This window comes from Canis aureus, chromosome 6 (genome assembly GCF_053574225.1).
Source record: "Canis aureus isolate CA01 chromosome 6, VMU_Caureus_v.1.0, whole genome shotgun sequence".
NCBI classification, from domain to species: Eukaryota; Metazoa; Chordata; class Mammalia; order Carnivora; family Canidae; genus Canis; species Canis aureus.
The window spans coordinates 39,162,936-39,183,078 of NC_135616.1; the positions used below are offsets into that span (position 1 = coordinate 39,162,936).

The following is a 20,143-nucleotide window of genomic DNA, read 5'->3' on the forward strand; positions in this document are numbered from 1 at the left end:
ACGACAATGTATTTAACAGATGAAACCTTCCTACCAAAAACAACTGTAAAACTATATACACTTGGACAACATAGGTTTGAACTGTGCAGATCCACTTATTTGTGGATTTTTTTTTTTTTTTTTCAATAAATACACTACAGGGCAGCCCGGGTAGCTCAGAGGTTTAGCGCCACCTTCAGCCCATGGTGTGATCCTGGAGACCTGGGAACAAGTCCCACATTGGGCTCCCTGCATGGAGCCTGCTTCTCCCTCTGCCTGTGTCTGTGCCTCTCTCTCTCTGTCTCTCATAAATAAATAAATAAATAAATAAATAAATAAATAAATAAATAAATAAATAAAGTACAGTTCTGTAAATGTGTTTTCTCTTCCATGATTTTCATAACATTTTCTTTTTTTCCAGCTTACTTTACAGTAAGGATACAGCATATACTATATATAATATACAAAATATGTGTTCACCAACTATTTATGTCATTGGTAAAGCTTCTGGTCAACAGTAGGCTATGTTTTAGGTGAGTCAAAAGTCATATGTGGATGTTCTTCAATTGTATGTGGGTACAAGAACCCAATCCCCACACTGCTCAAGGGTCAACTGTACATAAAAGTGGAATAAAATATATACAGCAGTCTGAAGATGCTGAAGAACCCTCATGAAAAGGATTGAAATAGTTGCAATCATTTAGAGAAGGGAAGCACAGAAGGAGGACCCAAGCTGAAAACAGTGGTCATGCTAGGTTAAGAAGCCAGAAATGTGGGGCTGCCAAAGCAGCTGAGATCGAAGGAAAACACTCTACAGAGGAGGAGTGCCTGGGTAGCTCAGTAGGTTAGGCAACCAACTCTTGATTTCAGCTCAGGTCATGATCTCTGGGTTGTGGGATCAAGCCCCCCAGCTGGCTCCATGCTTGGCGAGGAGTCTTCTTGAGATTCTCTCCCTCTGCCACTTCCCCTGCCCCCACTCATATTCAAGAGCACACACTCTCACTTCTAAATAAATAAATAAATCTTTAAAAAAGAAAAACTCAACAGAGGAAAACAAAGGAAAACTGAGCCCCCCAAAAAAGTTTCTCTTCAATTTCCTCTGAAGACCCTAGTGGACCCATAGGCTATGCATGCACAGGATGGACCCCAAGAAACACAGCAGGAGACAGGCTAGGAGGCAAAAGAACAAAGGTAGAAGTTTCTCACTCCTTAGCCCTGGAGAGAAAGGTTGTAGTTCAAACTGTGAAAAGGAGTCTTCAGAAATGCTTCAGCTTTCTTAGTACTGTTGAAATCTCAGAAGAGCCACCCACCAGGGATACAGACCACAATCTAAGAGGAAGTAGTAAGTGGAAACATACTAGACTTAATGCAGCATAAAACTAACTCCTGGAAGAATTTAGGTGACCCTCCAAAATTATCTACCTGCCAGAATATAAAATAACCCTCCTTGGAGGAAGATAACAATACCAAAGCCCCCAGAATTTTCTATCCACAATGTCCAACAGACAATCAAAAATTAAACAATGCTTGGGCAACCTGAGTGGCTCAGCTGTTTAAGTGCCTGCCTTCCGCCCAGGGCGTAATCCTGGAGACCCAGGATCGAGTCCCACATCAGACTCCCTGCATAGAGCCTGTTCCTCCCTCTGCATGTGTCTCTGCCTCTCTGTGTGCGTGTCTGTCATGAATAAATAATTAATTAAACAATGCTAAAAACAGAACCAAAATACGACAGGGAAGTGGCAGGAGAGGACAATAAAAAGAAATCTACAGTTAAATCAGATACTTTTTTTTTTTTTTTTTTTTTTTTATGATAGTCACAGACAGAGAGAGAGAGGCAGAGACACAGGCAGAGGGAGAAGCAGGCTCCATGCACCAGGAGCCCGATGTGGGATTTGATCCCGGGTCTCCAGGATCGCGCCCTGGGCCAAAGGCAGGCGCCAAACCGCTGCGCCACCCAGGGATCCCTAAATCAGATACTTAAAAACGGTTCTAAAATAATTATGACCAGGGTCCCTGGGTGGCGCAGCGGTTTGGCGCCTGCCTTTGGCCCAGGGCGCGATCCTGGAGACCCGGGATCAAATCCCACATCGGGCTCCTGGTGCATGGAGCCTGCTTCTCCCTCTGCCTGTGTCTCTGCCTCTCTCTCTCTGTCTGTGACTATCATAAATAAATAAAAATTAAAAAATAAAAATAAAAATAAAATAATTATGATCAATATATTCAAGACAATAAAGGAGGGATGCCTGGATGGCTCAATGGTTGAGTGTGTCTGCCTTTGGCTCAGGTCATGATCCTGAGATCCTAGAATCGAGTCCCACATCAGGCCCCCTGCAGGGAACCTGCTTTTCCCTCTACCTATGTTTCTGCCTCACTCTGTGTGTCTCTCATGAATAAATAAAATCTTAAAAAAAAAAAAAGGAAAAGGAAAAGATACAGAATTTCATCAAAGACATGGAATCCATGCTGCTAAACTGTCATTAAAAATTTAACAAGGAAAAAAAAAATTAACAGGGGCACCTGGGTGGCTCAGTCAGTATAGCATGTAACTCTTGATTTTGGGGTTGTGATTTCAAACCCCACACTAGGTACAGAGCTCACTTAAAAAAAAAAAAAGTTTTAAAAAATAAACAAGAATATATCAAGTCCTAGACTGCTTAAAAGCAAAACAAAACAAAGTTTCACATTGCTAATCTATATGGCAACATGTAAAAAAAAAAAAAAAATAACTAAAGAGTAATAGAAAAGAAAAATAGGGATCCCTGGGTGGCGCAGCGGTTTGGCGCCTGCCTTTGGCCCAGGGCGCGATCCTGGAGACCGGGGATCGAATCCCACGTCGGGCTCCCGGTGCATGGAGCCTGCTTCTCCCTCTGCCTATGTCTCTGCCTCTCTCTCTCTCTGTGACTATCATAAATAAATAAAAATTAAAAAAAAAAAGGAAAGAAAAGAAAAATAAAAGTACCTAATCAAAAGAAAGAAAGGAAAAACAAAACAAAACAAAAAAACAAGAAAATAAAAAAACTCAATTATATCAGAAATTGCATTAAATAAAAATAAAAAACTGAGGTGCCTGGGTGGCTCAGTCAGTTAAGCACCTGACTTTGGCTCAGGTCATAATCTTGGGGTCCTGAGACAGAGCCCTTCATCAGGCTCCCTGATCAGTGGGGAGATTGCTCCCCCCCTCCCTTTCTCACTCTGTCTCACTCAAATAAATAAATAAAATATTTTAAAATAAGTAAATAAATATTAATGAAATAGATGTTCTAATTAAAAGACAAAGATGTGGGGCACCTGGGTGGCTCAGTCAGATTAAGTGTTTGCCTTTGGCTCAGGTAATGATCTCGGCGTCCTGAGATTGAGCCCCACATCGGGCTCTGTGCTCAGTGGGAAGTCTGTTTCTCCCTCTCCCTCTGCCCCCTGCTCATGCTCTCTGCCACTCTATCTCAAATAAATAAAATCTTAAAAAAAAAAAAAAAGGCAAATACGTTCAGAGTAGTTTTTTTTTTTAAAGTATGCTATTATATAAGAAACTCTTTATTCACTTTATTATTTTTTCAAAGATTTATTTATTCATGAGAGACACAGAGAGAAGCAAACACATAGGCAGAGGGAGAAGCAGGCTTCCCCCAGGAAGTCTGATACAGGATTCGATCCCAGGACCCTGGGATCACACCCTGAGCCAAAGGCAGATGCTAATCACTAAGCCACCCAAACGTCCCATAAAAGAAACATTTTAAAAACAAACAAAAAAAGTTGAAAGCAAAAGAATATAAATATTTATAACATGTATACACAAATATCTGTTACAAAGTAAACCTTAGGCCAGAATATAAAGATAAAAAGAAACATTTCATACTAAGTGAATCAATTCAAAAGGAAAATAGGGGCTTCTGGGTGGCTTAGTTAAGCATCCAACTCTTCATTTCAGCCCAGGTCTTGATCTCAGGGTCATAAGTTCAAGCCTTGCACTGGGCTCCATGCTGGGCATGGAGTCTACCAAAAAAAGGAAAAAAAAAAAAAAGTTAAATATATAAATAAATAAGAAAACAATTCTAAATCTGTATACATCTGATAATAGACTTAAATATACAAAAGCTGACAGGAAAATAAAAAAATAAAAAAAAAAAAGGATACAGCCAAAGTCAAATCTGGATATTTCAACAAATGTCAGTAACAAATGTAACAGTAGATCAAGAAATCAATACAGACATAAAAGATCTTAACAACATAATTAACAAACTTGACCTTACAAACATATAAAGAACATCGGGATCCCTGGGTGGCGCAGCGGTTTGGCGCCTGCCTTTGGCCCAGGGCGCGATCCTGGAGACCCGGGATCGAATCCCACATCGGGCTCCCAGTGCATGGAGCCTGCTTCTCCCTCTGCCTGTGTCTCTCTGCCTCTCTCTCTCTCTGTAACTATCATGAATAAATAAATAAAATCTTTAAAAAAAAAAAAAAAAAAAAAGAACATTATACTTGATCTAAATGGCATATTTAGGGCAGCCCGGGTGGCTCAGCGGTTTAATGCCGCCTTCGGCCCAGGGCGTGATCCTGAAGACCCGGGATCAAGTTCCACGTTGGGCTCCCAGCATAGAGCCTGCTTCTCCCTCTGCCTGTGTCTCTGCCTCTCTCTCTCTCTCATGAATAAATAAAATATTTAAAAGTAAATAAATGGGGATCCCTGGGTGGTGCAGCGGTTTGGCGCCTGCCTTTGGCCCAGGGCGCGATCCTGGAGACCCGGGATCGAATCCCACATCGGGCTCCCGGTGCATGGAGCCTGCTTCTTCCTCTGCCTGTGTCTCTGCCTCTCTCTCTCTCTCTCTCTGTGACTATCATAAATAAATAAATTTTAAAAAAAAGTAAATAAATGAATGAATGAATGAATGACACATTTAGAACACCTACAAAATACATTATTTTTTAAGGGCACATGAAACAGACCATATGCTAACCAAGTCACAATTTGTAAAGGTCAGGAATCAAACAGAATATACTCTCTGACCATAGTGGAATTTTTTAAGATTTTATTTACTTATTCATAGAGATGCGGAGAGAGAGAGAGAGAGAGGCAGAGACACAGGAGAAGCAGGCTTCATGCAGGGAGCCTGACGTGGGACTCGATCCAGGGTCTCCAGGATCACGCCCTGGGCTGCAGGCGGCGCTAAACCGCTGCGCCACTGGGGCTGCCCGACCACAGTGGAATTAAACTAGAAATAAATAGGGGGGCAGCCAGGGTGGCTTAGCGGTTTGGTGCCACCTTCAGCCCAGGGCCTGATCCTGGGGACCCGGGATGAAGTCCCACGTCAGACTCCCTGCATGGAGCCTGCTTCTCCCTCGGCCTATGTCTCTGCCTGCCTCTCTCTCTCTGTCTCTCATGAATAAATAAAATCTTAAAAAAAAAATTTAAATTAAAATTAAAAAAAAAAAAAGAAAAGAAAGAAATAGGGGCCTGGCTCAGGTCATGATCTCAGGGTCATTCTTCTCTCCTTCTCCCTCTGCTCCTCCCCTGCTCTCCCTCTTAAAAAAAAAAAACAATAGGGATGCCTGGGTGGCTCATTGCTTGAGCTTCTGCCTTTGGCTCAGGTCATGATTTCAGGAACCTGGGATTGAGTCCAGCATCAGGTACCTGCAGGGAGCCTGCTTCTCCCTCTGCCTATGTCTCTGCCTCTCTCTCTCTCTCTCTCTGTCTCTCATGAATAAATAAATTATTTTAAGAAAAATTTAATTTTAAAAAAGGACAAAGGCAAAGACTCAGACTAGTTGATTTTTTTTTAAGATTTTATTTATTTATTCATGAAAGACACAGAAAGTAAGGCTGAGCCACCCAGGGGTCCCTAGACTATCTGATCTTGACACTTACTGTGAAGCTGGATTAAAGGATTAAACCTGCCTGGTATCTGCAAAAGTTCAGACACAGATCAATGGACAGAACCGACTCCAGAAAAGACCCACACTAATATGGCCAGCGAGTTTTTCACACTGGTACAAAGGTAATTTAATGGAGAAAGGAATCTTTTCCAAAAAAAGGGCTGAAAAAAACATCCACATGCAAAAAAGAATCTCAAATATGTCTCACACAGGATACAAAAAACTAAATCAAAATGGAGGGCAGCCCAGGTGGCTCAGCGGTTTAGCACCACCTTCAGCCCAGGGTGTGATCCTGGAGACCTGGGATCCAGTCCCATGTCAGGCTCCCCGCATGGAGCCTGCTTCTCCCTCTGCCTGTGTCTCTGCACCCCGTCATGAATAAATAAAATATTTTAAAAATAAATAAATCAATCAAAATGGATCATATATCTAAATGGAATATGTAACTTGCACAAAAGAAACTTTGTGACCAGGGACTCCTGTGTGGCTCAGAGGTTGAGCGTCTGCCTTCAGCTCAGGATGTGATCCCGGAGTTCCGGGATTGAGTCCCACATGGGGCTCTGCGTAGAGCCTGCTTCTCCTCCCTCTGCCTATGTCTCTGCCCCTCTCTGTGTCTCTCATGAATAAAAAAATAAAAATCTTAAAAAAAAAAGAAAGAAACTTTGTGACCTTGGATTGGGCAGAGTTTCTTTTTTTTTTTTCAAAAGTAAACTCGACACCCAACGTGGGGCTCATAACCCCAAGTCATAACCCCAAGATCAAGAGTCACAGGCTCCACCAAATGAGCCAGCCAAGCAACTCAGGATTAGGCAGTGTTCCTTGAAATGATACCAAAACCATACTCCATAAAAGTGAAACTTGAAGTATCTTCCCACAGCCAACACTAAAACATTCTGAGCAAAATATAACAATATCACATTGTAACTCAAATAGTAAATATCCATGAGTCCATACTCACATAAAAATGAATAAATAAATAAAAGGAGGGAAAAGGGACAGCTCTTCTTTATAGAAAATCCCAATTAGGGCGCCTGGGTGGCTCAGCAGTTGAGCGTCTGCCTTTGGCTCAGGACTTGATCGAGTCCCACATCGTGCTCCCCACCGGGAGCCTACTTCTCCCTCTACCTATGTCTGTGCCTCTCTCTGTGTGTCTCTCATGAATCAATAAAATCTGAAAGAAGCAAGAAAAGAAAGAAAAAAGAAGAAAAGAAAAGAAAAGAAAAGAAAAGAAAAGAAAAGAAAAGAAAAGAAAAGAAAAGAAAAGAAAAAAGAAAAGAATTACCATATGAACAACACAGTAATAATTGTTACAGGCAATCTACCAATGGATGCTAAAATTAGTGGGCAAAAAAAAGTAAAATAAAATAAGTGAGCAAAAGTTTGAGGAGAAACAGGATATATGCCTAGTTTTAAAGTATCTTCTGCAAGGAGTGCCTGGATGTCCCAGTTGGTTAAGCATCTGATTCTTGATTTTAGGGGTCTTGGGAAAGAGGGTCTTGGGATAGTGCCCTGCATCTGGCTCTGTGCTCAGCTGGGCGTATGCCTGGGATTCTTTCTCTCTCCCTCTCTAAAATAAATAAATAAAATCTTAAAAAAAAAAAAAAAAAAAAAAAAGTATCTCTTGCAAGACATGTACCAATTACAAAAGGAATAAATGCATACAACAGAACAATGAACAAACATTTCATCAAAAAAGATCTATAAACGGCCAATAAACACATGAAAATATGCTCTACATAATTATTCCTTAGGGAAAGCAAGTTAAAACCACAAGGAAATACACCTCCTAGAATGGATACAATTTAAAAGTCTGATAGATCCTGGCAAGAATGTAGCTCATTTGTAAATCTCACACGTGGTGGGAGTGTAAAATGATACAGCCACTTTGGAAAATAGGTCAGCAATTTCTTATAAAGTTAAACATATATAATACCATAGGCCCCAGAAACATTACTTCTAGTGATTTACCCAAGAAAAATAAAAACTTATGTCTATCAAAGACCTATATCTGAATGTTTATAGCAGCTTCAGGCAAAAGCTGGGAACCACCCAAATGTCCATCAACTAGTGAACAAATTAATTGTGGTACATCTATGGGATAGAATACTACTCAGCAATGAAAAGAACAAACATGAACGAATCTCAGAAGCATTGTACTAGGCAGAAGATACCAGATGTGACAGGATCCATACCACAGAAGCATAATACTGCAGGAAACACAGAACTGCAAGGATACAAGCGGGCAGCTAAGACTGGGCTGAGAATGAAGGCCTGCAACAGGGATGAGAGAGCTTTCAGAGTTAGGGAAATGCCCCACATGCTGATGGTGTTGGCAGTTACATAATTATGCACATGTTTCAAACTCATTGGATAAATTTTATTGTATGCAAATTATATCTCAATAAATCCAACAGTAAGAATCAACATTAATCTCCACATTAATAGAATAAAGAAGAAGGGGATCCCTGGGTGGCTCAGGGGTTTAGTGCCTGCCTTTGGCCCAGGGCCCGATCCTGGAGTCCCGGGATCGAGTCCCGCGTCGGGCTCCTGGCATGGAGCCTGCTTCTCCCTCCTCCTGTGTCTCTGCCTCTCTCTCTCTCTATGTCTATCATAAATAAATAAATAAATCTTTTTTTTTTTTTTTTTTTTTTTTTTTATGATAGTCACACAGAGAGAGAGAGAGAGGCAGAGACACAGGCAGAGGGAGAAGCAGGCTCCATGCACCAGGACCCTGACGTGGGATTCGATCCCGGGTCTCCAGGATCGCGCCCTGGGCCAAAGGCAGGCGCCAAACCGCTGTGCCACCCGGGGATCCCATAAATAAATAAATCTTAAAGAAAAAAAAAAAAGAATAAAGAAGAAAAACCGTATGATCATCTTAATACAGAAAAGCACTGACACAATTCAATATGATAAAACTCTCATAAAATTAGGAAAAGAATCTCCCTAATCAGATACAATATATCTATAAAAAGTCAGTGTGCCTGGGTGGCTCAGTCAGTTAAGCATCTACCTTCAGCTGAGGTCATGATCGAGTCCCATGCTGAGCAGGGAGCCTGCATCTCCCTCTCTCTGTCCCCTGCTCTCTTTCTGTCAAACAAATAAATGAAAATTTTAAAAAATTTAAAAAAAAAAAATACTGTATCCACAAGAAGTCTACAACTCTCTCATGCATAAATGAGGAATACGGGGACACCCGGCTGGCTCAGTTAAGCGTCCAACTCTTGATTTTAGCTCAGGTTGTGATCTCAGGGTCATAAGACTGAGTTCTGCGTAGGATCTGTGCTCAACAGGGAGTGTGCTTGAGGTCCTCCCACTCCCTCTGCCCCTCCCCACTTCTAAAAACAAAACAAAGCCCCCAAACAGGAATATGGACTACCTTCCCCCAAATAAGGTAGGGTGCGATGTTCACGATCATCATTAGTATTTGCAATAAGAAAAAGAATTCACAAGGGGCACCTGGGTGGCTCAGTTGGTTAAGCATTTGCCTTGAGCTCAGCTCATGGCCCTGGGATCCTACCATTAAGCCCCATGTTGGACTCCCTGCTCGGGAGGGAGTCTGCTTCTCCCGTGGCCCCACACCTCACTCATGCACACTATCTCTCTTCCCACTATAAAATAAATAATATTTAAAAAACAAGAAAAGAAATCACAGGTGCTCACTATAAAACTGTTAAGCTGAATAAAGTCCTTATTCACTTGTCTATATGTGTTATAATTCACAAAAAATACAGTATTTCAAAAAAATTTCAGAGGCCTAATCCTGTGACCCAGCAATTCCACCCAACAAAAATCAAATGGAGATGTTCACACAAAGATCTGTAGTAGAATGTTTACAACAGCACCATTCAGAGTAGCCTGCAACCAGAAACTATCCTAACGCCCATTAAGAGTTGAATGGATACAGAAAATCTAGAATACTCAAACAATACTACACAGCAATGAAAATGAACAATCTACAAGTACATGCAACAACATGGGCCAAAATGCACTCATAAAAACATAGGATTCTACTCATAGTACAAAACAGGTGAACCAAATTGTTCTGCCAGAAGTCAGAATTAACAGTCCCCAACAGGTGAGATGCTGGTAATAACTGAAAGGGTACAGGTAATGCTCTGTTGATATGGTTCCTGGCTGCATGAGTTATTTGTCTCCAAAAATTCAGGATATCTTACGATACATGGAGCTTTCTGCATATTATACTTTATATTATGCTTCAATAAAGACTTTTTTGGAGTTTAATTACAAAAGAAGAAAAAGAAAGCCTACCCATCGGAATGAAGAGTCCACCATCCTCTGTCTCATCCTCAGCTTGCGAAGCCAGAGTCCCAAGTGGCTTTTCTTGAGGACAGGCACATACATCTGGCTGAGGGGACTTCCCAGGCTGGGCTCCTGGTTTTGCAGAGTGGCTGCCTAATGGCAGCAAAGGCATCGCCCCTCCAGAATGCAACTGAGGTTTTCCTGGAAAAATCACAAGTATTGCTCTATACTTTGCCCATTATCCATCATACTAAGTTGTAGAAATCAGCATTTTGTTGTAAAGTCATTTATAGCTGGGTAACTTCACTAATGATACATACACTATATAGGCATTCTCCTCTCCCTTTTAAAGATAGGGTCCTAAGAAATAAAAGCTCAGATCCAAGCTCACCTGTTATGTCAGGGAGGTGAACCACATAATGACTACAACATATTTCTTTTATTTTTTTTTCCTTTTAATTTTAAGTAGGCTCCAAGCTCATCGTGGGGCTTGAACTCATGACCCTGAGATTAGGAGTTACAGCCAGCCAGGCACCCCAAGGTCTTTCTACTTAAAATATGCTTTGAGTTATACATTTCTTTTTCCTTTGGAGAAATCAAAACCATAATTGTAGGGTGGGGGCTGTTATATTCCTGATGACAAAGGTACATTTTATAAGGATAATCATTAACACCACATTTAATCCATTATCAATGTCCTGAACTTTCTGACTCTAAATTATGCAGAAATTGGAGTAAAAGTCACCATAAAATTATCAATGACAACCTTCCCCTTGGGATGCCTGGGTGGCTCAGCGGTTGAGCGGCTGCCTTAGACTCAGGTTGTGATCCTGGGGTCTGGGATCAAGTCCCCCATGGGGCTCCTATGGAGAGCCTGCTTCTCCCTCTGCCTATGTCTCTCTCTCTCTCTCTCTCTCTCTCTCTCTCGGTCTCTCATGAATAAATTAATAAATCTTAAAAAAAAAAAAAAAAAAGACAACCTTCTCCTTTACCTCAACTCCTCATGAGTGCTACCTTTCTTCTGGGGAAGACGGAATATTTACAAAGCAAATAAGCACTCGTGCTGTAGCAAAAGTAAACAATAAACATGACAGGTTGTCATGCAGACAGAACAGCCACAGAAGACACACAGGGAGTGCTAACCAGTGACTACTTACTCCCAGATAAGAACCTGGGGGAAGGGGACAGAGGGAAAGGGCACCTAACTTTTCACTGTGGACTGTCAGCATTTATGAATTGTTTCCATGTTTGTGTATTACACATTCAGAACATTTTCAAAAAGAGATCAAGTTATCACTGAGCTCCACACAAAGCAGCCTTCATCCTGTGACCTGATATCTCATCGACGTTGGCACTTCCAAGTGGTGTAAACATGGTTTTATTTTTTGTTTTGTTTTGTTTTTGGCGACTCCGCCAGGTCTCGGTAAACATGGTTTTAAATTGGACCATCCAGGGCAGCCCAGGTGGCTCAGTGGTTTAGCGCCACCTTCAGCCCAGGGCATCATCCTGGAGACCCCGGATCAGAGACCCGGGATCAAGTCCCATGTCAGGCTCCCTGCATGGAGCCTGCTTCTCCCTCTGCCTGTGTGTGTGTGTCTCTGTCTCTCATAAATAAATAAATAAAATCTAAATAAATAAATAAATAAATAAATAGACCATCCTCTCCTCCAACAAAGAAAAAGAAAAGCTTTAATTTTAAATAAAGCATGAATTAATCCTTAATTGCATTTACTCTCAATCTTCTATCCTTCACTTCCAGAACCCATGATCACTCCATAATGTCAAAACATCCCAGGGCTTTGGCTTTCATAGGGACTAGACAAAGAGTCCAATACCAAATCCATCAAATCCAAGGTTGCTCTCAGCCAAATGTCTTAGAAAAGAGAACTTCAATAAACAGCACGGTGTTCTCTTTTAATCAACAATCTTGAGCAAGTTTTAGAATTAACAATGCTGACATTTTCACAATTGAACCAACATAAAAGACTTTTTAATCAAACATATCAGAAGTTCACTTTATAATGTAGTTCCCATCAATGATACTTCTACCACCTAAAACGCATTTGGAATTCCTCTAACACTGTCCCTACAGCTTACCAGCCATAGAGAAAATGTCCTTTTTTTTTTTTTAAGTTTTATATATTTAAGTAATCTCTACACCCAATGTGGGGCTCAAACTCACAACTCTGAGATCAAGAGTCACATCCTCTTCTGACTGAACCAGCCAGGTGCCCCAAAAATGTTCCCTTTTCTATGACCACATCATATTGCTTCTCAATTTCCCGTCTCAGAGAACCCTGCAGGAACCCCACTCTTCTTTTCCTCTATCTCTGTGCTAGATGCTCAAAGCCCCTAGAAAGGGAAGCTGAGAAGGGTAAGAGGGACAGAAAAGGGAAAGCCTTACACAGCGCACATCTATAACTTGTTTACTGCCAGCTTAAAAACTGTGAATTAATAATATGAAAATAATCAGCTGAGAACTGTACAAGTCAACTAATTATAAGCCAAAATCTGCCTAAGTTAATCATTTTAGAAGGTAAAGAAAAAAAAAGTATAAGTAGGAATTAGGGTATGTGAATCAATCTCAAAGAACAATTAAAATTCTGGAAAAAAAAAAAAAGAGGGAAGGGGGAAATACACACCAACACAAGGAAGGTTTAATTACCAGCACCTGGGGCACCTGGGTGGTTCAGTCGGTGAAGCATCTGCCTTCCGCTTGCATCATGATCCCAGAGTTCTGGGATCAAGTTCCGTGTTGGGCTCCCTGCTTAGCAAGGAGTCTGCTTCTCCCTCTGCCCTTCCCCTCCCTATCTATTCTTTCTCTCTCTCTCTCTCTCATAAATAAAATCTTTAAAAAATATAATAATCACTAGCACCTGCAGTCTAGAAACATGATCTCACAATATACCAACTATAACAAAATGCTGATATAGTAGCCCTCTGCTTACCCTCGGGACATATGTTCCAAAAGTCCCAGTGTTGCCTGAAACCTCCTATAGAACTGAACCCTATAATACTGTATTTTTTTCCTATACATATTTATGATAGTTTAATTTATAAGTTAAGCAGTAAGATTAACAAATAATAAAACAGAACAATCATAATAATACTCTAACAAGAGTTATACAAACGTGGTCTCTTTTTCTCTAAATAGCTTACTATCCTGTACTCACCCTCCTTCCTGTGAGGATGTGAGATGATGGAATGCCTATGTGGGGAAGTGAAGTGAGGGGAGTGATAAAGGCATAGTGACACAGTGTTAGGCTACTACTATCCTTATAATGAGAAGTCTGGAGGATCACCCACTTCCAGACCACGGCTGACCTCAGATAATTAAAACCACGGATATGGGGAAACTACTACATTTCAAAATAACTCAGATTTTTGGGGGGTCTTTTCTACATAATCATAATACTACATGTTACTTAAAAGAAAGCAAAACAACCAAAAAAATACACTTTTTTTCTTTTTTTTTTTTTTTTTTTTTTTAAGATTTCCCTTTTAGGGGCACCTGAGTGGCTCAGTGGTTGAGTGTCTGTCTGCCTTTGGCTCAAGTCATGATCCCGGAGTCCTGGGATGGCATCCCACATTGGGCTCCCGGTAGGGAGCCTGCTTCTCCCTCCTCCTGTGTCTCTGCCCCTCTCTCTCTCTCTCTGTCTATCATAAATAAATAAATAAATAAATCTTAAAAAAAAAAAAAAGGAAGTGGCCAGGGAGACAGCTGGCTCACCGAAATGTCCTCTCCAAGCTCCTTGTGTTTGACGTGGAGGTGGGGGACCTGCAGGGGACACGGATTCCAGTGCTAGCAGGGCAGGAATGGGTGATTCACTAGGGGTTCAGGGTCACTCATCTGTTGGGGAGTGCAGCCTAGAGCTGTTGCTCTAGGGAGCCTGACATGGGACTTGATCCCAGGACTCCAGGATTGCGCCCTGGGCCAAAGGCAGGCGCTAAACCACTGAGCCACCCAGGGATCCCCTCCCTGGCCACTTCCATTCTCCCGCTGCCATCATCCTTGCTCCTAAGGGCCACAATCTGATCTCCTTGTCCCCCCTCATGCACCTCCAACCTGCAAGCCCATCAGGCCCCACCATCCTTCTCACTCCTTTGGCACAAACATTTTTTTTTAAATTTTTTATTTCAATTCAATTTGCCAACATGGCATGAACTTTTAAGGGATGTGCCTTGTTTTCATAGCTCTCCTCCTTTGACCTCTCCTGTCACCTCTTCTGTTTTCCCCTCCCTATCTCTTCCTCAGCCTCAGGCCATCCACTTTTTCCATGTTCCTTTCTACAAAGAAGCAGCACAATGCACACTCTGACCGTCTCTACTCCTACCTCTACCAAACTTCGATCTCAGACTTCGATTTTACTGTGAAGGCCCCCACTTCACACCTCACACCCTTTTCAACCCCTCCAAGGCCTGCGCTACGAATGCATGCTTTACCATTCCTAGGCCAGGTATCTGACATGGCATCAGTCTCCAAGCAAGATTAGTCCTTCCCTCGGAATGTCTCTAAGATACACCCTCTTTTCTCTCCTTGCTGCCAACATCCCAGTCAAGGTTGTTGACTGTCAGGTCTCAGGGGCAGCACGGCCAGGACCCATGTGGTATGCACCTGCACTCACCCCGGGAAGCCCTGCTGCTTGCCCATGTGTTTCCAGAATGTGCCACCCCACTTCTACTCCTTCCCCAGTCTATGGAATCCTACCAATCCATCAAACCCCAATTTCAAAATTCCTAATTCCCTGTACCACAAACTCCCGCACTTACATATCACCTCCAACTGCTCCAAATGAACTATGTGTTTATGTCTTGTCTTCCCAACTAGACTACAAGCTTGCTGAGGTGAGATCTATGCCTTTTGCTTCTTTTATTTATTAGTTGGTTATCACCTATGGGAAAAGCTCAAACACTTGACCATGAAAAACAAAGCCCTTTGCAATCTAAACATAACTTACCACTCTGAAGTCATCTCTCACTTCCTCCAACCTGTCACTATCCTCTTCTGCCTCTGTGCCTGCTCCTCTTGGCCTCCCATACCCAAGTGTCAAACTACCACCCAGCCCTCCAGTCCTAAGGGTTATGGTGTCTCTGTAGAGTCCCACCCAATGTCCCAGGCAGCAGTCTGTCCCTCTACACTGCTGCCCCTCCTCCACAAGCCCCATTTCATGGATCCCCACCAAATCACAAAACGCCATAGAGTTCCCCTCCTGACATGAAGGGAGGAGAGAAAAGGATACAGAAGAGAATCTCAAGAATGGGAGGGAGAAGTCTCCACTCAATTGTAAAGTCCTAAGGGTCAGAACTGCATTTTTTTAAGATTTTATTTGTTCATGAAAGACAAAGACAGAGAGAAAGGCAGAGACATAGGCAGAGAGAGAAGCAGGCTCCATGCAGGGAGCTCCATGTGGGACTCAATCCTGGGACCCCAGGATCACGCCCTGGGCTAAAGGCAGGAGCTCAACCACTGAGTCACATGGATGTCCCTGCATTTCTGATTCCATACTGAATCAGTATCCCCCTTTCAGAGATACTGCTTTGTAAAAGAACTGCAGAGGGGACACCTGGGTGGCTCAGCAGTTCAGTGCGTGATTCCAGGGTCCTGGAATCGAGTCCCACATGGGGCTCCCTGTAGGAGCCTGCTTCTCCCCCTGCCTATGTCTCTGCTTCTCTCTTTCATGAATAAATAAGATCTTTGAATGAATGAATGAATGAATGAATAAATAAATAAAGGAACTGCAAAGAGTGCAGTGGCAAACTGATACACCAAGGAAAACATGGCCTAACAACCCTTTGTATCATACCTCCTTCTTCCTTGACTTCTTCACCAGGCTCTCCTGAAAAAGGCTCCTTTGTAATAGGATGATCACCTCTGTCTTCTTGAGAAACAGGTCCAGGCCTCAGCATAATCTTCTTCCCTCTCCTTGCACCAGGGGCCTGGACTTTCCCTTTACCGACGTGTGCATGAAGGAGCTGGGAAGATTCCAAGGAAGGGAGGGTGATTCCCTGAGAGATGGCCGCATCAACAGCTTCTAGAACTGGTGCACTCGTGTCCTGGGTGAGTATCCTAGAGCTTAAAGAGCTCAAAGAAGGATCCTCCACACAAAGCTGATTGCTGGCATCCTGTAATGACTCAACCTGGAGGCCAGCCACTCTGCCATGGCTTGGACCCCCAGAGAGTGATGCTGACCCCAAGTCCTTCACCTGGTCAGACGATGGCTTAATAGCTGACTCCAGGTCAAGGTCCTCTTCCTCCTGGTTGCCCTGGTCCTGTGAGGACTCTGTCACTGTGGTCCTCCTCTTCTTACAGGGCAACATTGTACAAGTCCCACTCTTGGGACGCCTGGTGGCTCAATGGTTGAGCATCTGCCTTTCGCTTGCATACAAGTCCCACTCCTGTTCCATCCTGAAGGGAGAAAAGCAAGTTCTCATCACCCTCATGTTCATTCAGATTAACAGCATTTCTTCAAGTATCTTTCCACTTACTCATGTTCAGTCATGGGCACAGTACTTTACACCAAATACACAACCTCCCATCTCCCATTAGGTGGGAGGTGAGAGAAAGTGGTTAGTGTCACACCCAAACCCTAAGTCCACTATCTGGTTGGTACAGTATCTTGGCTGAGTGGCTTAACCTCTCTGATCTTGAGTTTCCTCCACTTGAAAGGATACTAACTGTGCTTACCTCATAAAGAGTTGTTATAAGAATTAAATATGATTGGTAAATGTTAGTTATCATTACTACCAACAGGGAAGTAGAAAAGCATGATGCCAACAGTAAACTGTGGAGTCAAACTTTCTGATTCGTTTCCCAAGTTAGCTTCTCTCCAGCTTTGTGACCCTGCGTAAGTTACGTACCCTGAACTTCACTTTTCTCAGCTACAAAATGAAATAGGGGGGGCGTCCGGGTGGCTCAGTCAGTCAAGTGTCTGCCTTCAGCTCGGGTCATAATCCCAGGGTCCTGCTCAGGGGGAAGTCTGTTTCTCCCTCTGCTTCTGCCCCTCCCCTGGCTTATATTCTCTAGAGCACGAGCACTCTATCAAATAAATACTATCTATTTTAAATTGTTTTTAAAAATAAGATAAAAATAGCATCAATGTCATTAGATAGCAATTTATTAGATCAATAATATTTGCTACTGTTTCCATAAACAGGTAGCTCAGTTAACAAAAGCAATCCAAAAGGAAAGTGTGGTTGTTTAAAAAGGTTAAGCTACATTAACAAAAAATTTGTGTTGAAAATAAGAGATTCTTACTATACTCTATGTTGTTACTTCTTGACTCTTGGCTTCAATTCCAGCTATCATAATTTATTTTTTTAAGATTTTATTTATTTATTAATGAGAGACACAGAGAGGCAGACATAGGCAGAGGGAGAAGCTTCCTGTGGAGAGCACAATGCAGGATTCAATCCCAGGACCCCAGAATCACAATCTGAGCCCAAGGCGGACGCTCAACCACTGAGCCACCCAGGTGCCCCTCAGCTATCACAATTTAAGGGCAACACTAACTTAAGCTGAAGGATATCTTTTATGTTCTTATAGATCCTGTTAGCAAACCTCTTTTACAGTATTTATTGCTTTTCTCACACCCTTGTCTATCTCCTTCCCCCAAAACTATGTGCTTTCTGTGGGAAAGGACTTTTCCAACCAGCACCCCTAGTACTTGGCAAGATCTGCCTATGCTATACTCAATGAATGCTCCTGAAGAAACGCATACGTGAGAGAGGGCATGAACTTCCCACTCCACGCTTAATCTATGGAGCATTTGGGCCATGAGTTAGGCATCGTATGGAAACTGATTGCATCTTTCTGCCCAAAAAACTTCACTCTCAATAAAATAGGTCCAAGAATAAAATAAACTGCTTTGTTTAACACTGAGTTCTTCCTCACTGACGATGCCCATCTAAAGCTGGGTCCAGACGACTAAGATAGTTCCTTCTGGGAGACCTTTAAACCTAATTCAGGGCACCGAGCTGGTTCTAGTCACAAGAGCGCAGGTACAACTCCTGATCTCGGAGCTGTGAGCTCCAGGCCCACGGTGGGGGCAGCGATAGACAGATTAGATTAGACAGATATATAGATAGATAATTTTTAAAGATTCTTAAAATAAAGCTCCCTAATTCAGTTTCTCCAAGCAGCAGGGGAGAACTCCGCCCAGCCCCCCATATCAGCCTGCGTCCAGATCTCAGTTGTTAAAGCTCAATACACACGTGAAGGTTCTGCCGATCCCGGTGAGGGAGGGTGGGAGAGGGGAGAGGTGGGGAGCGAGCAGCTTGAACGGGTCCTACGTTTCATAGATGAATGACAGATTCAGAAAAGAAAAAAGAAGGACAGGAGGCAGCAGCGTGCAGAGAAGGGTTCCCGGCACTTCAGACGCAGCAGCCCTCCTAAGGCCCCCGCCCTGGGAGCTGGAGTCCCACCAGCTGGGGGATGAATGCGACCCCGGGCAGCTCCAGCGCGGGCCCCTCCCGGGCACAGGTTCCAAGAGCGGGTCCTCACTGCGCTTCCCACCGCGGCTCCGAGCAGCGGCCCAGGTCCCCACGCCCAGCCCGGCACCGTCACACACCCCATGCTGACCCGACCCCTCTGCCCGGAAGCCCAGTTCCCACCTGCCTCTTCCCGCCCCACCGCACGCGCCCTGCCACCCTCACCAGCCGGCCAGCTCCCGCGGAAATCCAGCTCCGCCAGCGCCGGAAGTCGGCCAACGGCAGCGCCGGACGTGCGCGCCCCCGAGCGGCGGTGCGCGGCGCCAAGCCGCCAGGGAGCATGCGCCAAGCCCCCAGGCCCATGTTAGGTGAGGGCGGACTGAAGCCGGCGCGTCCGACGTTTGCGAAAGACTTTAAAAGCGAGATTCCTTCTCGCTTTCTCTGTACGCGCAGCGATCCTACTCAAAATAAGGCTGGACTTTGCGACTCGGTGGTGTGCTTTGACAACTCTTCGTTCCCGCCGCGAAATACCTGGAACGCGGAACCGAGGAAGTGGCGAATTCATAAAATTGCAGGAAAAAGACCCCCGGGCTTGTACCAATAGTGCGGGTTCCCCAATAAAATGGGGGCAGGCTTGGACTCAGCCCGCAGTGATCGCTCCGGTCTGCATAATGCTCTTAATTCCATAAAATGCTTTCAAGTAAGTTATCTTAGGTGACCTGATCCTCGCAGTAGCCCCGGGGGATAGTGGCTATTACACCCTCCCCCGCGTACGGAACACACTCCTGGCTCGGCGGGGTAGGTGATTGCACACATGCAGCTGTGGAGGGACCTCAGGTGCCCTAACACGGCTCAGCTGGTCAGGTTCTTAAACACACACAGCTGTCCAAGGACCTCAGGTGTCCTAACTCTGGCTCGGCTGGGTAGGTGGTTCCACGCACACAGTTGTCGAGGGACCTCAGGTGTCCTAACTCCGGCTTGGCTGGGCAGGTGATTGCATACACACACCTGTTGAGGGACCGCAGGTGCCCTAACTCCAGCTCCTGACATGCCAGGTCCAGCGCTTGGAAAGGCGCCCGGGATGGAGTGCTGTTTATTAATCCAACACACGGGGTTTGAATGAATGCATGATTCCTAGACCCACGTTCTCTCCACTTTTCTGGAAGGACAGAATGTCGAAGCTGAAACAATACACCCAACCATCTCCGTTTGCAGGTACACCACCAACAGCTACTCATGCGTTTAAATAATTTGACCTGATCCTGTCTGTAAACAGGATGAAAGCGTCCATAGCCAAAGAGAAGAGGGAAATTGCGGTAATCGTGCAGACGACTGCCAGGAGTCTACAACCTGAATCACCCTGCCTCTCCCAATGCCAAGGAAGTCTCTAGAAGCTTGGAGTTTCCTCTGTATCCTGCTCTTCAACCTGCAGGATATACAGTTCTGTCGGTTTCCTTGCTGGCTCTGCCCTTGTGTCTCCTTCTCTGACCCCCTATAAGCCCTTGGAAGTTTTTGTAAGAGGAATACCCAACACGGGTTAACTCTGACACACCTCATTAGTCTTTTTTAAAAAACAGCTTTCATTTACACCACAAAATCCATCCGT

General features: G+C 43.8%; 1 protein-coding gene and 1 long non-coding RNA gene across 9 annotated transcripts in view; both read right to left on the reverse strand.

The window, feature by feature from the left end:
- GON4L (gon-4 like) overlaps positions 1 to 20,143 on the reverse strand; it is a 75,324-nt gene that overhangs the window by 53,639 nt on the left and 1,542 nt on the right. For 5 of the 8 annotated variants that reach the window (XM_077901019.1, XM_077901018.1, XM_077901014.1 and 2 more), the window contains exons 1-3: positions 18,763 to 18,910; positions 15,915 to 16,516; positions 10,120 to 10,311 (exon numbers count right to left, since the gene is read on the reverse strand). In XM_077901019.1, the coding sequence (XP_077757145.1) occupies positions 10,120 to 10,311; positions 15,915 to 16,428 (706 nt within the window). In that variant the 5' untranslated portion in view covers positions 16,429 to 16,516; positions 18,763 to 18,910. Of the gene's footprint in view, positions 1 to 10,119; positions 10,312 to 15,914; positions 16,517 to 18,720; positions 18,911 to 20,143 lie in introns of those variants that run through there. The other 3 variants (XM_077901016.1, XM_077901017.1, XM_077901020.1) reach the window with 3 other exon arrangements.
- Positions 3,730 to 8,433, reverse strand: LOC144315840 (uncharacterized). The gene is made up of 2 exons (XR_013381587.1): positions 8,040 to 8,433; positions 3,730 to 3,969 (listed from the first exon to the last, which is right to left on the reverse strand). It is a non-coding gene; the product is annotated as an uncharacterized LOC144315840 (long non-coding RNA).